The sequence below is a fragment of the Hyperoodon ampullatus genome, assembly GCF_949752795.1.
Source record: "Hyperoodon ampullatus genome assembly, chromosome: 18".
Taxonomy (NCBI): Eukaryota; Metazoa; Chordata; class Mammalia; order Artiodactyla; family Ziphiidae; genus Hyperoodon; species Hyperoodon ampullatus.
The window spans coordinates 24474994-24490687 of record NC_136931.1 but is presented as its reverse complement, the minus strand read 5'-3'; the positions used below and the strand labels follow the sequence as shown (position 1 = coordinate 24490687).

General features: G+C 37.3%; 1 protein-coding gene across 1 annotated transcript in view; it reads right to left on the bottom strand.

Moving 5' to 3' along the window:
* The window catches only part of CDH8 (cadherin 8), a gene marked incomplete at its 3' end in the record, with an annotated part of 356559 nt that overhangs the window by 109262 nt on the left and 231603 nt on the right, over nucleotides 1-15694 (bottom strand). Inside the window, exon 7 of the mRNA XM_079723723.1 lies at nucleotides 7138-7274. Within this exon, the coding sequence (XP_079579849.1) occupies nucleotides 7138-7274 (137 nt within the window). The remainder of the gene's footprint in view (nucleotides 1-7137; nucleotides 7275-15694) is intronic.

Genomic DNA, 15694 nt, shown 5'->3' with positions numbered 1-15694 from the left:
TACTTGATGACAAAAAGGTTACTTTAGGCATATCCTCTTTAATTATATAAAGTGATAAAATTAATGTTTACTTTATAACTATTGTTATGATCATTAATATTAGCATAAGCATTATTACCAGAAGTTTATTCTATGTTAGGAAAGATATTAGGATATAAACATATTCACTCCTTATCACACACCTCTAAAGGTGTTTCAATATATCCCCCATTTTATAAATTGGGAAACTAAGCCACAGAACGAAGTAATTTACCAATGGAGTGAGTGTGATTGAATGAAAAAATTATGATTCCATCCAAGCAAACTGACTTATAAACTTGGCCACTTAACTCATATGTTATTCTCTTTGACTTGTAGACTGATGTCTGCACTTTCTTCCCAAGTCCATGTGCTTCCTCTGTCCCCAGAGAAACCGTAGCTGAGGGTAAATCAACTTACTATCCTCCAATCTTTATAATCTCTTCACATATCTAGGACCTCCCCTACCTGCCCCCCCTTAATCTGGTACCCTCAAATCTGGAGATGACCATTTGCTATGACTGGTCAGTTTGCTACAACTTGCAGCTGAAAACTTTGAATTACTATTTGCTGCCTAATTCCTATCCTTTATCTACAGTTGTCCACAGAAGGAGTTACTGTTAAGGATTTGAGGAGGGTGGTTTATAAAGACAGACCAGGGCAAGACATAGGGATGGAAGCCTCTTACCTTCTGCCTTTTTCTGGGTTAGGACTAAGGGGCTATTAGCCATAGTGACATCTTAAAGGAGTTCCTAGTTAAAATCTATTGATATAGCTCCAGTCTCAATCTGCAGGCTTTTTCTAAATATCAGTAGATTAGAACAAAAGAGGGATAAAGATGAAAGAGATGGAGAGGTGGTGGGAGGATATCGGTAGAAAGGATGCAGAACAAAGAGGAACTAAGGGAGAGATTCCCAAGTCAGTATTCAAGTAACTGGAGCAGCTGTACATGAAGTGGGCACTATAGTGGCTAAAATAAATCTGGTGTGGGTTACCCACAAAATGATATTCATGCGGGGCCTGTATCAGGCTTCTCCTTGAACTTGGAATGACACTCCCATCTTCCCTGTAGGGAAATCTTATTTTGTACGCTGATCTCTTTCCCAGGAAACTGTAGCTTCCCCTTCACTTTCCCATAATGTATTTCCACTTCCCTTCATTATAATCTCTATTGTTAAGAATACTGATCTCTACCTTATAGCACCAGCATGCTTGTCTGAGGTAGGGGGATCTTGCTAGGAACTTGCCATGTGCCTATATTCCCAGACAGTCAGCCATAGTGCTACAGCTTCTCTGATATTTGGGAGCCCGTAACCACTCCTGCCCCTGAATTTTACTGTTCACCTCAGACTTTCATCATCCTTTCCCTTCTGTGAGAGTTACTGAACTGGACAACAGCTTCTCTCCATCTGCTTCCACTCAATTCTATACAAGGGAATGATATTGATCTTAAAGAAACTCTAGTCCTGATTATGCCACAGGCAATAGATAGAGACACTGCACATTTTGAACAAGATCTTGATATAAAATCTGAAGTCCTTAATTCAATCAGGCTCTCCAAGAATATGCCTGCTTCATTTCGAGGGTTTTTATTTAGGCACAGGTCAATCCACCATGCCCGAACCAGGGACAAGAGGAAGGTCAGTGAACATATTGGCTGTGCAATGAAGAAACACAACTGCACCCAGCAGTAACACACAGGTCACGACTACCAATTTTGTTGTTGTGGGGAGAAGGGGTAAAAGAAAATATAAACCAAATAAATAATTTAAAATTAAGCTGTTATTCAAAGCCTCAGGTTAGGGCTGTATTAACAAGAACATATGTGATTTATTCATCAGTTACTAAAGATTATAGATAGATTTTAAGCTAAAAGGTATAGTACCATCACTTTTAATTCAATTCTTACTATAACCTAAATTTAAAAGAACAATTATGATTCCCGTTTCACAGGTGGGAAAACTGAGAGCAAGAGAGAGGAAATAATTTGCCCAAGGTTATATGGGCAAAATGTGGCCAACTCCATCCAACTCCAGGACCCAAAATTTCTCGAAACAATGAGCTCCCTATAAAGATGTATTTTTCCTAAGTAGCCTGGGTTGGACAAAGCAATTATTCTGGCAGCTGGGCCCTATGTCAGGAAGAAACATTCCTTAAGTGCTATCAAACTAGTATGTCCCCTGGGAGATTTAACCATCATTAGTGAAAAGCTTCATTGACAATATTGTGTGCAGCCCACTGTAGTAGGCTAGAGCAATGCATTATCAATAACTCAGAGATTAATTTAACGGGCAATTATATGCTTCCTGCTTTACAATACTTTCAGGTAACCAAGAGTAGTATGCTTTCTCTAATGCCAATTGCCAGCTCTCGGGTACACAGTGTCAGCGGGATTCCCCACTTTCCATCCCACATCACCACTTTCTATGGGAAGGACACACTAAAATTGGCATTCAATGCCTCTGAAATGCCCCTGCAGAGACTCTATTATAAGCAAATTTTTCCCTTACCGTCCCCCAATATCCTTTATCTCTCTGACAGCTGAGCTTTTTACCCATGTCGCTCTCTTAAGTAGGTCTTACTACACTACCCAACCTAAAGGGATCTTGTGCATCATCTGACAAGCCTTAGCTCAAACCTCAGCTCAGTGAAATATCACCTATCACCACAGGAATAACACAAAATAGAGACCAAAACACACAAACAGAAGAACACGTCACCTTTTTCTGCCTTCCTTCAAAATATCATAATTATGTTTATAATATAAAATTATATTAATTGTAATTAAATTATAATGTGAATCTGATGGGGAGGGTGGAGGGGAGGTGGGAGAACTCGCGAAAAGTGGATTCCTGAATGGCTGCCTTGAGTTTCTGATTCCATAGGTCCTAGGCAAACACCAGAAGTCTGGTTTGAACAATAACCCAGGTGACTGGGATCAGCTGGGCGTGTCAAGTTCTCTGTGAACTTCATTGAAAAATGCGGTCCCCTAAAATGTTCCTCAGTTTCCTGATCTCGAAAATGGGAATGGAACTCCCATCTGAACAGTTCCAAAGCCTGGCTTTGTCCATTAGGCAATGTTCCTCCCCTGGGTTATAAACGTTAGAATAGGAGGGCCTGAGCAAATGCAGGCTTATTCTTTCCTCCACTGCACTCTTGTCCCTGCACCAGCCTTCTGCTTTGCACAGAAGAACTATTTCATTCGCTTGTTTCAGGAAATGATGTGGCAGTGTCAGAAGCTCGATTTAAGCAGGAGGATGGAAGGAAAGAAGATATAGGAGAGGGTTCCCCCCAAAGAAGGGATCTAAGAGCATGTAATCTGCAGTTAAGCAACAAGGGTACCAATCTTGTCTCCACCCTTTGCTCTCTTGGAGACTCTGGGCAAGTTACTTAACCTCTGTCTGAGATTCCTTGACTGGAAAATGCATACAGTAATAGTACCTGTTTTCAAAGACTGATGTGAGTTAAATGCACCATAGGATTACATAATACTTTTTCAGTGTTTAGCTAAATTTACTTTAAGCCTTCACCACCATGGTACACAGCAGCCATGCAAAATAGTTTCAAGGGATCCTACTAGCAAAGCTACTTAGCAAAGATGCTCTATACAAGCCTAATCTCTTGTTAGCACTTGGGCATCTAACTGCCAGATCATGTAATGAGATGTGCCTGTTGATTGTGATGGCAAGTTAGATCTATTACCACTGAAATTCTTGGGAAATATACACAGTGAAGCATCTCAGCCTTGGTTAAGTGAATCTGGCACAAGAGGATAAAGGATGACATCTTCATTCTCATTAAGAGATAACAGATGGACTTTCCTAAAATCCATTTTTTAGCTTAATTTCATTTGCTTAAATCTTTTGTCTGAAGAGATGGTGATCTGAGAGTAATTTTAAATTGTTCTCCCTGGAATGAATTTCTTTATCTTTATTAGAACCTCCCCCTGTGGGGTTGTATTGTCCTGGGTGGTTTTAAATATTCATCTCATCCAAATACAATAAATCTCCCTTTAATATTTTTTTCCAAGACATGGTCTGCGGCTTTGGAAGATAAACATTACATGATGGGCTAAATAATAAAACCAAGTGAAAACAAGTTTCTAAGCCATTTTCATAGTAATTCCAATATTTTTTAAGTTCTCTGTGATCTTATTTCAACTTCCTTTCATGATTTAGAAAAAAAAGATAACCTAATTTTACATTTAAATTTCTAGAATTATGCCCACCTCAGCTTATATTTTACAGACTAAAATTAAAGTTCTCTTTTGTACTCTCAATCTTGTTGGTTTTAAGAAAGTTACATGCAAGAAGTCAAAAAAAAAGTTTAGTTTTCAATCTCTGAGTAAAAAAAAAAAAAAAAAAATCAAAAAAGGATGTAATAAAAGGTGAGATAACTCCCACTGATGTCAACAGAATAATGTAACTTTGGGTTGTATATCTCTAAGGTTCAAAGTAAAGCTGAGGGTTGTCACGTGGACAGAACCGTTTCCTATTTGCTCTCTATGGAGCTAATGTAACCTTGAATCTGGGACATACTTGAGTGATTTCTCTCAAGCCATGAAGAAAACCTTATCTGATCTATATTTCAATATTTTTTAATCAATCCTATGTTCATTGAAGGAGGTTTGTGGTCATACTCTTTTTTCACACCATCAACATGGAACTGCTTGTAATTCCCAATACTCATCACCTTCTTGCTCACCTCTGTGTCATTCTTTATAGACATATCAGCAGATTCCAACTCACACTTTTATATGCAGGGGCTTCCAAGTGCCAATAGAAGGAAAACTTAAAGAGTTCCAGGGTTTTTGCTTATTTTGTTCACTGCTATATCCTTAGTCACTAAAACAGTGCTTGGCAAGTACCAAAGACTCCATAAATAATTATTGAGTGAATGAACAAATGAATGTCTTCCCTTATTTGGTTTGGTACCCTTGTCACCCTAGAATTAACAGCTCATTACCCCAGAGCATCTGCTTTTGTATCTGTCTTCCTTACTTGTCTGTGATTCCTTGCAAATGAGACTTTTGTTTCTGGATTGCCCCTGAAATATTTCCTAACCACCTATTCTGTATATTCATTTCCTTTTACTCTTTACAGTGGAGTACCTGGATTCTTATAATTAGGGCCTCCCTGATGAATATTTAAGTGAAGGCATCCATCTCATAAAAAAAGTGTCATAGATTAAGGCGAACTCTAGTAGGTTTTTATATGCAATATATGAGAAAATTCTTTTAAAAGTAATTATTGCCTACATACTTTAAAGAAAACCATGGTCCTTTAGAGCATTTTTATATAGCCTCAAACCAATCTAAATAGATACAGTTTTTCTCAGAGGCTTAAGGTGATATGCAGCTTCAACATTGTTAATTGTAAAAATTTCATATCTAGATGGGGTTAAGACTTCTAATAAACCAAAGCCACCAAATGGGATGCTTTGTTTCCTTTATCCCTTAACGCTACAAGGGAAAACTATTGCCAGAGTCACATACTGGAGAAGAAAATGGTACTTCTAATAAGGAAAAACACCGAAGTTTCCAAAGCTCTTTTTTCATTCCATATCAAGCAGGTTCTTTGCCTGCTTTGAGTTGCCAAAAGAAACATTCTTCACTCTTGAATCGTCACTTTTTCACACCGTGGTTGTGTTTTGTTTTCTTTTGTTTTTAGTAAGATTCCATGGAAGACATCACCCCACATCTCAGAACAAGGAAAAACCATGCCCTTCATGAAGGTCTAGATTACTCTTCCTCTTACAGACACATTTATCAACATATCTCAGAGACATTAGCTGTGAAACCGGAGCAGATTTAGAGACAGCATAGAGCAGATCTTAGGGCTGATGTCCTTTACATATGTATGCCCATGAATCTTTCTTATTGTGAGTTTTTATTTCCTTATTCAGATTCCTTCTACCCTAATTCCCTCAAGAATGTAATGTCTCCCTTGAACTGTGTAAACTGTGAAGTCCTCATCAGCTCCTTTATGGAAAAATAAAGTCAGGTAACATGCAGAATGTCTTTTGCTTGGAAAGAAAATGAATATCACATGTTCTGTATAATAAAAAAAACTGGTGAGGGCTTCCCTGGTGGCGCAGTGGTTGAGAGTCCGCCTGCCGATGCAGGGGACGTGCGTTCGTGCCCCGGTCTGGGAAGATCCCACATGCCGCGGAGCGGCTGGGCCCGTAAGCCATGGCCGCTGAGCCTGCGCGTCCGGAGCCTGTGCTCCGCAACAGGAGACGCCACAACAGTGAGAGGCCCACGTACAGCAAGGAAAACAAAACAAACAAAAAAAAAAACAAAAAAACTGGTGAGACAGAGTGTGAGTTCTCATAGACAGAATAGCACTAAATTTCACCATATAGCTATTGTTTAGAGACTCAATTATAGTGTCATTAAGTGTAATCAAAGAAGCTGTGCTCATTAAAACCTGGCAGAAAGACTAACATGTGTTATTTTAACAACCCTAGAACCTCCTCTGAAAAAAAGGTTACATTTTCACATGTAATTTATGAAAAATTTTACGTTGAAGATATAATTTTAAATAGTCCATGATTACTGTGTAAGACATATTAATTCTAAAAAACAAAACCAAAAAATCATCTATCATCTCATCTCCCCAAAATGATATGTATTGACAGTGTAAATTTTCTTTCTGTATTTTCTGCATGTATATATGTATGTGTATATGCATAGTTTAAATATGTGAGTAATAGTTTCCATATCGAATATAATATATATGTTAGGGTCCACTTATTTAAATTATGGAATTATAGAATTATTTAAAAATTCTATTTTTTTAACCTACCCTTTTATACTAAATCTTTCCCCATATTTTAATATGCAAAACACTGTTTTTGATGACCGAACAATGGATATACATATAAGAATACTTGGATAGAAGAATGTTTCCTTCCCACATATATTGCAACTTTTTGGTCACTTACCACAGTGTAAGTTACTTCATGTTGAGACGATGCATTCAAAGGCTCCTCGGGAACAATAAAATAAGTTCCAATGCCAAAATATCTAATAGAAACTGGGACCACTTGTCATATGATCCCTAGGCATAAACTGAACTCAGCCACATAAGGAAGAAAGTAACAAACCCAGGCACTTACTGATTTCGGTAGCAATGATTGTTATGTTGTGCCACACGCTTAATTCCCTGTCAAGTGGTGTTGCAAGCGTTATCTTCCCATCATCTGCATTAACGTTGAATTGTCTCTCCAGGTCGGTGTGCCGGTCGATGGAAAACCTACAAAACAGATACATTTGTAATCTACTTCAATGTTTCTATGATCCATACATTCCACAGCAGACCTTTAGTAATCCTTAGAGAGCCATAGTTGCAAAGTCAAATGAATTGGGAAACACAATGGCATCATAATTTGTAAAACAAAATGACTGAATGCAGCATAAGAAACTTAATAATTATTGTCTAAGGAGTAATTAGCTACATATGCAACATGGAGGTCATAAACTGCCATCAGTTTCAATAGGTAACATCTTCAAAAATGGATGCTGATGAAGAGTTAATTGGACAATCCATCACATTTATTGGACAGCTTATGATAATTAGCAGTTGCCACAAAATAACATATAAAACAGTGAACCCAAGCCCAAAGCAGGATGGCGCTAGCCAGCAAGTTATTTATGGCAGTTCAAAGGAAATGTGTGTTTGTGTAAAACTTGCATTTGATTACACGGTATGTATGTGTTACTGTCGTTGCTGCTGTTGGTTTGTTTTGTTTTCATTTTAAGTAAAATATAAATTTAGTCTCCTATTTGTCTCTGTCCGTAGAAATCAGATGTTTACTGATTCTCTAGTAAAATTTTTTTAATTGGAATACATATTTTGGCAGATTTACAACACACAATTTCATGAAATTTAAAACTTTAAATGGGCAGGTTAGTAGTTTCTCTGTTGACAAAACTCTTCCAAATAAGACAACATTAAGATGCTTTGTGTCTATAGCCAAGTGATTCTCGGGAACACTAAGTATCAAGATCATACAGGAATTATTTTTTTCACAACATTAATATCCTTTTTATACACCAGTATCTGAGCTTTGGCAATGGAATGCCAAATACAAAAACCTGTATGTCTTAAGGAACACAAGGCATAATTAGAAATATCGGTCTATAAATAAGCAGTGAAATAAACTAAAACAGGATGGAACAGAGGCTCAAAGAAGGATACTGTAGACTAAATGTTTGTGTCTCCCCAAAATTTATATGTTAAAATCCTAACTCCTAATGTGATGGTGTTTGGAAGTAAGGCCTTTAGGAGGTAGTTAGGGTTAGAATAGGTCATTAGAGTAGGGCCCTCCTGATGGGATTAATGACCTCATTTTAAAAAAAAGAAGAAGAAGAAGAAGAAACAGAAGGGGACATAGGCTCTCTCCCTGCTCTCTGCCAATGAGGATACAAGAAGAGAACCATTTGTAAACCAGAAAATGTGCCCTCACCATACACTGGATCTGCTGGTGCCTTAATCTTGGACTTCCCAGCCTCTAGAACTGTGAGAAATACATTTTTGTTGTTTAATCCACCCAGTCTATGGTATTCCATATCTGTAGAAGGGCAAACTAAGACCAAGGACATGTACAATCCCATCTAGGAGGAAGGACTGAAGAAAACCTTCATGGTTGAGGTGACCTCCTAAGAAGTGCACATGAAATCGATTTATTGGTACCCATTAATGCTAAATATGAAACATCGTCCATGGCTATTTGGAGCTTAGCATATTTTATTTTTTTACATGGTGTTTATGGACATTTATTCTATCATTAAGAATAAGACTATGTTATTATAACAAAGTGAGAAAAAAATAAATTTCCCATAGTGTTCTGTCTGTAGGTTTGTACTGTTAATATTTTAGTGGATTTCACTGCAAACATATATATGTATTTTATGTATGTCTACTTATTTATGTGTATCTACTTATTTGTCTGGTTGTGAAGATTAAAAATAAAGCATAGATCAGTCTCTTATTTGTACCTACATCTACCTATAAGGAAGGATGGATAAATGGATGGGTAGATAGATGATAGGTAGATAGATAGACAGACATATAGGGATATGGATAACTCCTTCCTCCTTTTAGCTATTTCTTTTTCATTAGAAAGGATATTTATATTGCTTATACCAGATGCAAATACCAAGAAAAAAGGCATTTCTGTGAATCTTCCCCACCAAACACAAGCATCACTAAACACTTTGGAATAATATTAAAAAACACTTAATTTTATTGACAATAGCTTATTGCTGAATTCCTTGGCAAAAACATGTACCATGAAGTTATAGTTCCTGGTACAGTAAAGACTTAGATATAAAGGAAACGAAGACACTGACATGCATCTATACACCAGGAATTTACAAACCAACCCCATGCCTAACCCCCAGGATGATTAGAGAAATTCAGAAAGGATTTAAGAACCCAGAGGCATATCTGAATTAACAGTGCTTGCAAAATAATCCTGAGCATGAGGAAGTAAGTGTTCATTGCAAAACATTTCAATCTGTTGTATTATGGGAAAAAAAAGACTAAAAACCCTTTTCTTGGGGAACAATGATTGTTGATTAGACCAACGAAGTTCCAAGTTTAACTGTAAAATAACTGAAAAGACATGGGTTTTGCTCCAGATATCATGAACACTCTGTCTCTTAAAAGAGCTAAGGAATGTCCAGAGGATTAATTATCACTATCTGCATCATATTCATAAATAAACTTTGCAGGCATTGCTGGGTTCTAGTAATTTTATTATCTCACTGCTGGTATTTCACATACTCATGCATCTACCAGTTTCCCAGAGGCCACAGTAAATGAAAATCAGTCTAATCACTGATACTCATGAATCCCAAATCTGAAACACACTCCAAGGCTATTTGATTGCTGTCCAGTAAATGCCTAAAACTTCTGGCCTAGAAGCAGCACTGGGAACAATGACAGGGTTTTGGAAGTTGGTATTTTAAAAAAAAATGCTGTTTGTTTAATCCCTTATTTAAAACTATATTATGCAGGGACTTCCCTGGTGGTCCAGTGGTTAAGACTTCGCCTTCCAATGCAGGGGGTGTGGGTTTGATCCCTGGTCAGGGAGCTAAGATCCCACGTGCCTCACAGCCAAGAAAATAAAACAAAAGCAATATTGTAACAAACTGAATACAGACTTTAAAAATGATCCACATCAAAAAAATTTTTTAAAAAACATGTATCGGGCTTCCCTGGTGGCGCAGTGGTTGAGAATCTGCCTGCCAATGCAGGGGACACGGGTTCGTGCCCCGGTCTGGGAAGATCCCACATGCCGCGGAGTGGCTAGGCCCGTGAGCCATGGCCGCTGAGCCTGCGCATCCGGAGCCTGTGCTCCACAACAGGAGAGGCCACAGCAGTGAGAGGCCCGCGTACCGCATAAAAAAAAAAAAAAAAAGAAAAAACATGTATCATGCAGACCTCAAATTTGGAATAGATTATATCTCTATTATTTATACATTGCTGTTTCTGGGATAATTAACAAATTCATTGAGCCTCAGTTTCTTCACCGGTCAAACATGAAGTACTCAGATCTCAGGTCTGGTTGTGAAGATTAAAAATAAAGCATAAATCAGTCTCTGGTGCTTAGTAGGTGCTGAAGATATGTTCATCATCATCATCAAATCACCATAATCATCATGTCCCATTAAATGAAACTTTATAAACTTCCCTACTTGGAAGGTGGTGGAGAAGGCCCCTTTCTTAATAGTTTATAAATAGCATAAACCTGGAAAAACATTTGGGTGTTATTTAACTCCCATCACTCTAACAGAGGCATGGATATTTTTCTCATTTTTTAAAGATCCAGTTCATGACAGACTTTATGGGGTGAGTCATAAGAATTTATAGAATAGGCTATAAATACAACCCTTTAGTAAGATCAGAGGTAAGAATGTCATAATGTTACGAGATTACACAATGGGAGGAACTTGGGGAAAACAATGACTTAGTTTAAAATTCAGTTTAAAGTCTACCTCAACTATTTCAAGAAGCCTCTTGCTCCCTTTGTAGACATTTCACACATTTTATTGCCTAACAGACTTTATAGTAAAGGCTGCCAAGAGCCTCTGCTAAACTGTTCAAAAATCCAGACTTAACATAGTCAACAAGCATGCATTAGACACCAAACATATACCAAGCACAGTGCTAGATGTCTTTTTCTTTCTTGCATCCTTCTCTCCTTGGTTTCTTGTAGAATGAATAAAAGAAAAATCACTCTTACACAGGTGTGACTTAGTTGTGTTATTAATCTCTCTGTACCTTTGTTACCTAATCTGTAAAATGGGAATTATAATAGGTTTTGTGAGATTTAAACAAGGTAATACCTATAAAGCACTTATTGCAGTGCCTGGCATGTAATAAGTGCTCAGGAAATATCTATTGAAAATTTTTAATGTTGTCATTACTTATCTGGGAACATTAGGTTTCTACTGACAATTCCCAGGCCCCTCTTCAGTGGTAAGCCAGCATTCCTTTTACTCCTTGCTTCTTTGTCCCTAAACCAGTTCATCTGGGTTCTCATATCAGTGGACGCAAACACAAGGAGGATATCACTTTAAGTGATAAAATAAGGCTGAGGAGACGGAGCATGTGCGGAGGCTCATACCTGCACCTCTAGCACCATTCTAGTGTTCATTTTTCTACCAACTTTTCTGACCAAAATCTCCATCCCATAAACTGACCATTCAAGTTCAAAGCATTATTGGACACATTCACTTTTGTATTCATATTGAATACTATATGAGCATTTGTTATCATAGTTAAAATTAATTACATTTTTATATAAGTTTGAAATGAATTACATAAAGATTACCCATATTTTAAAAAACTGCACCCCACATGCCACTTTTAGGAATGCTCTCAGAAGATGCGTGCTCCCCACCGACAGCTACACCACTCCATCACTAGCTGCAAAGATTCAAGTTGCTTTCCTCTGGCCCTCTAAGCTGCCACCATCCACTCCACTATCTCAATTTCTCCCCACTCCTCCTCCTCATTCCACTATGTGATACAGCCACATCACTAGCAATAAAAGTCAATACTCAATTACAAGACTCGATACAGGCTCTTTCCTTAAAAGCCAATTGACAGAGAATAATTTCAAAGAAAGGCAGAGTGGGTTAAAAATAGCAAACCTGAAGTACCAACTTAAATTTTAGAATCCAGTGTACCAAGCAAGTTCTCCAGATGTCATGATTTTACATAGATGTCCCAGAAGTAGACACTAAGCCATTCACTCTGTTTTCTGGGATTCCTAGCGTCTATCTGAATAGCAACAGATAGAGTGCAAGAAACAGAAAAACCAGAAAACCTTCAGTCTAATCTCACCTGTGGGATCTCATTAAAACAATGTAACTAGTCATAATCTCATAGGCCCATCTATAAATTGGAGACAGTATCTATTTCACAGCATGGTTCTTTGCAGTAAATGAGTTGATACATGACTCAGATACAATAAATTAATTGGTTAATTAATAGTCAAGTCTTCAAACCCAGAATGACTGTGAAAATGAATAACTAGAAATAGAAAGATATAAATAAAAACAACCATTCACATCCTTCAGTAGTTTCCCAAGTGACACTAGAAAAATGTTGCAAACTTATTTGTAGTGTTTGTCTATACCAGTCATCACCCTTTTCAAAATATCTGCTACCATGAATATCTTCATAAAGCTTAGACTCTGAGCTGAAGAGATGAGAGTCTGTACTGGGTTTCCTCTCTCAACACTCATCCACAAGGGGCCTTCTGGACCTGGCCCGAGTCTTCACAGATCTTCTCTTCCTTAAGGTTGTCCCTCCTATTATTCTACAGGTAAACATTTGTGGGACTTTTGCTCTTTAAAGACAGGAAGAGATTGTTTGATTTATATATCATAACATCACAGTTGGAATTTTGTACTGCAGTTACTCAACAACTCACAATAGGAAAGATGCACAAATATTTACTGAGCATGGCTTGTTATTATGTGTGAAACATGGTGGTAAAGAAATATGAGAAAAAAGAGTAGACAGGATAAGAAAGTAAAACAAAAAAAAAGAATAGAGAATGCATTTGGTTCCTACTATATCTACTGAAAATTTCAATGTCTTCTAATTTATATCTTTAAAGTCATAGGGGGCTTCCCTGCTGGTGCAGTGGTTAAGAATCTGCCTGCCAATGTAGGGGATGTGGGTTCAAACCCTGGTCCGGGAAGATCCCACATGCCACAGAGCAACTAAGCCCGTGCACCACATCTACTGAGCCTATGAGCCACAACTACTGAAGCCCACGTGCCACAACTACTGAAGCCCGCATGCCTAGAGCCCGTGCTCCGTAATAAGAGAAGCCACCGCAATGAGAAGCCCGTACACTGCAACGAAGAGTAGCCCCCACTCGCCGCAACTAGAGAGAGCCCGCGCACAGCAACAAAGACCCAACGCAGCAGCCATAAATAAACAAACAAACAAATAAATAAAATCTATTAAAAAAAGTTAATTCTACATTTAAAAAAAGTCATAGGATTTGTATCTCCAGTACTGAAGTCTCCATTCTAATTTCTTAAATATGCATCTGTTGGATTTGCTATTCCTTTGCAGATTTACTTAAGATGCATTAGACAAAAGACCTCATTGGAAAAGAGCAGAATATACTTTGGAGAGTCATCTTCCTGCCACAATAAGAAGAAACTTCTTATTAACACAGTGTGGAGTGGTATTTGAAAAAACACGGCCCTTGGGTCATGTTAACGTCAACTCTAATGATGGACGTTTTGGAAATAGACATTCTTATTCTAAAACAACGGATATGTTTTAGAAACTGCATCACCCTTGATAACCAATATTCACAGATGCCCTATTTAAACTTTCCCATTTTATTCCAACAAATATCCTGGTTTTCTTCAATGCTAGTGTTCCTCTAACCTACGGTAGTATGTCTTAGAAATAAATCCTAAAGACTTCATCATTTTACTTTGTGGAGGTAAGGCTATGGATGCAAGGAAATTCCTACCTAGATGCTAAGCACTTTGGAGATCTAATTTAACTTACTGCACTCTGACCATGAACACAAACTTTGCTACCAGTTCACTCAATCGAGAGTAGTTTGCAGAGGTCAGAAGTTAACATAAGATGTCACTGGTGCAGTGGTTGAGAATAGGTCAGAATGGACAACTGGATATTACTGTGTTGGAAAATAGCACCCTTTCTGTATTGCTGCTACTGTTTATATTAAATTACAACTTCTACCTGAGTCATATGTTTACTCAATTATCACAGCCCAATTATTTACATTTCATACCAACATTTGGCACAAAATCCCATCTCTTGTGTGTATGTGTGTGTACATAAGACAGATTTTATTGTCAGCATACAAATATTATATGTACTTACACATTCATTCATTCATTTATTCATTTAAAGCATCTCCTAGTCCCTCTTTCCAATCTCACCCCCATACTACGTACCTACATAGACCCTCTGTCCCTGCTGAATTTCTCTTTCTTGTTTGCAATAAAGAACATCAGACAGTGATGTTCTAATATCAAGAATACTTTAAGGATTTTCAGAACCAAGCTCCCATTATCAAGGAGTCTCTTTCACTTCCAATGACTTCGGTGCCACATTGGAGGGGTGCAGATTAAAGTCTGGAGTGTACACAGAAGATACACTGATTATCTTAATAATCAGATAAAGATAAATAACAAGTTTCTTTTAAAAACGTTATTCTGGACTATATTATTTCTAACACAATATTTGTGAAACCCCTGATGATTTTTCAAGAGAAAGACCCTTTTATTCCTAACTTCTCTGCTAGGCCAATTTATACATCCATCCTTAGTTTCTTCAACTGAAAAATGAGAACAATAAGATTGCCGCCTTTTAAAGTTTAAGGTAAATCCCAGATTAGGTAATGCACTGTAAATTTCCTTTTGCTTTTTAAAAGTGGCTTTATATGGAGTATTTATCATTATTTGTAGAAGATACTCTGCCAAATATCTAGGTATTTTTACAACAGTAACAAAATATTTGAAAGATTCTACTATTTGGTGTCCATGTGGAGAGACGTAATGCTGTAATATGACCTGCTGTTTTCACCCAAAGGATGAAACAGATTCATCCACCACAGTCATCCTCAGATACTTTAATTTATTTAGGGTCATATATAGAAATCTCAGATTCCAAATCTGTTGGTTCAAATAACATCCCATTTTCTGAGTATGTGTTTTGTTTTATAGTTTGTTCCACTCATGCCTTGAAAAGATAGCATCATAAAGCCAGAATCTCATGTGTAAATTTCTGCAGCCACAGAACCAAAAACAGATTTTTCTACAGTGAGTCCCAGATAAAATTTGATTCATGATTAATTCTTTAATATTTACATAATATCTTTGGAGAAATTCTGATTTTCTCCCTGAGTCATCAAAATAATCACTCATAATTGAGAACTCTAAATATGATATGATGGTGAAAAAATTGAATGCAGTTTTACATTTAAGAGATTAAATGTAAAATTTTAATTTTTATTTAATTTCAATAAAGGCTTGGTGACTGCTTCTTTGGGTCAAGTATGATGCTTAATGCTTGAACAAAGCCTCCTCTCTCAGACACACTGGCTATGACTTTCTCATTATTTACAATGAAAAGTAGCAAGCTCTGTAATAAAGTAA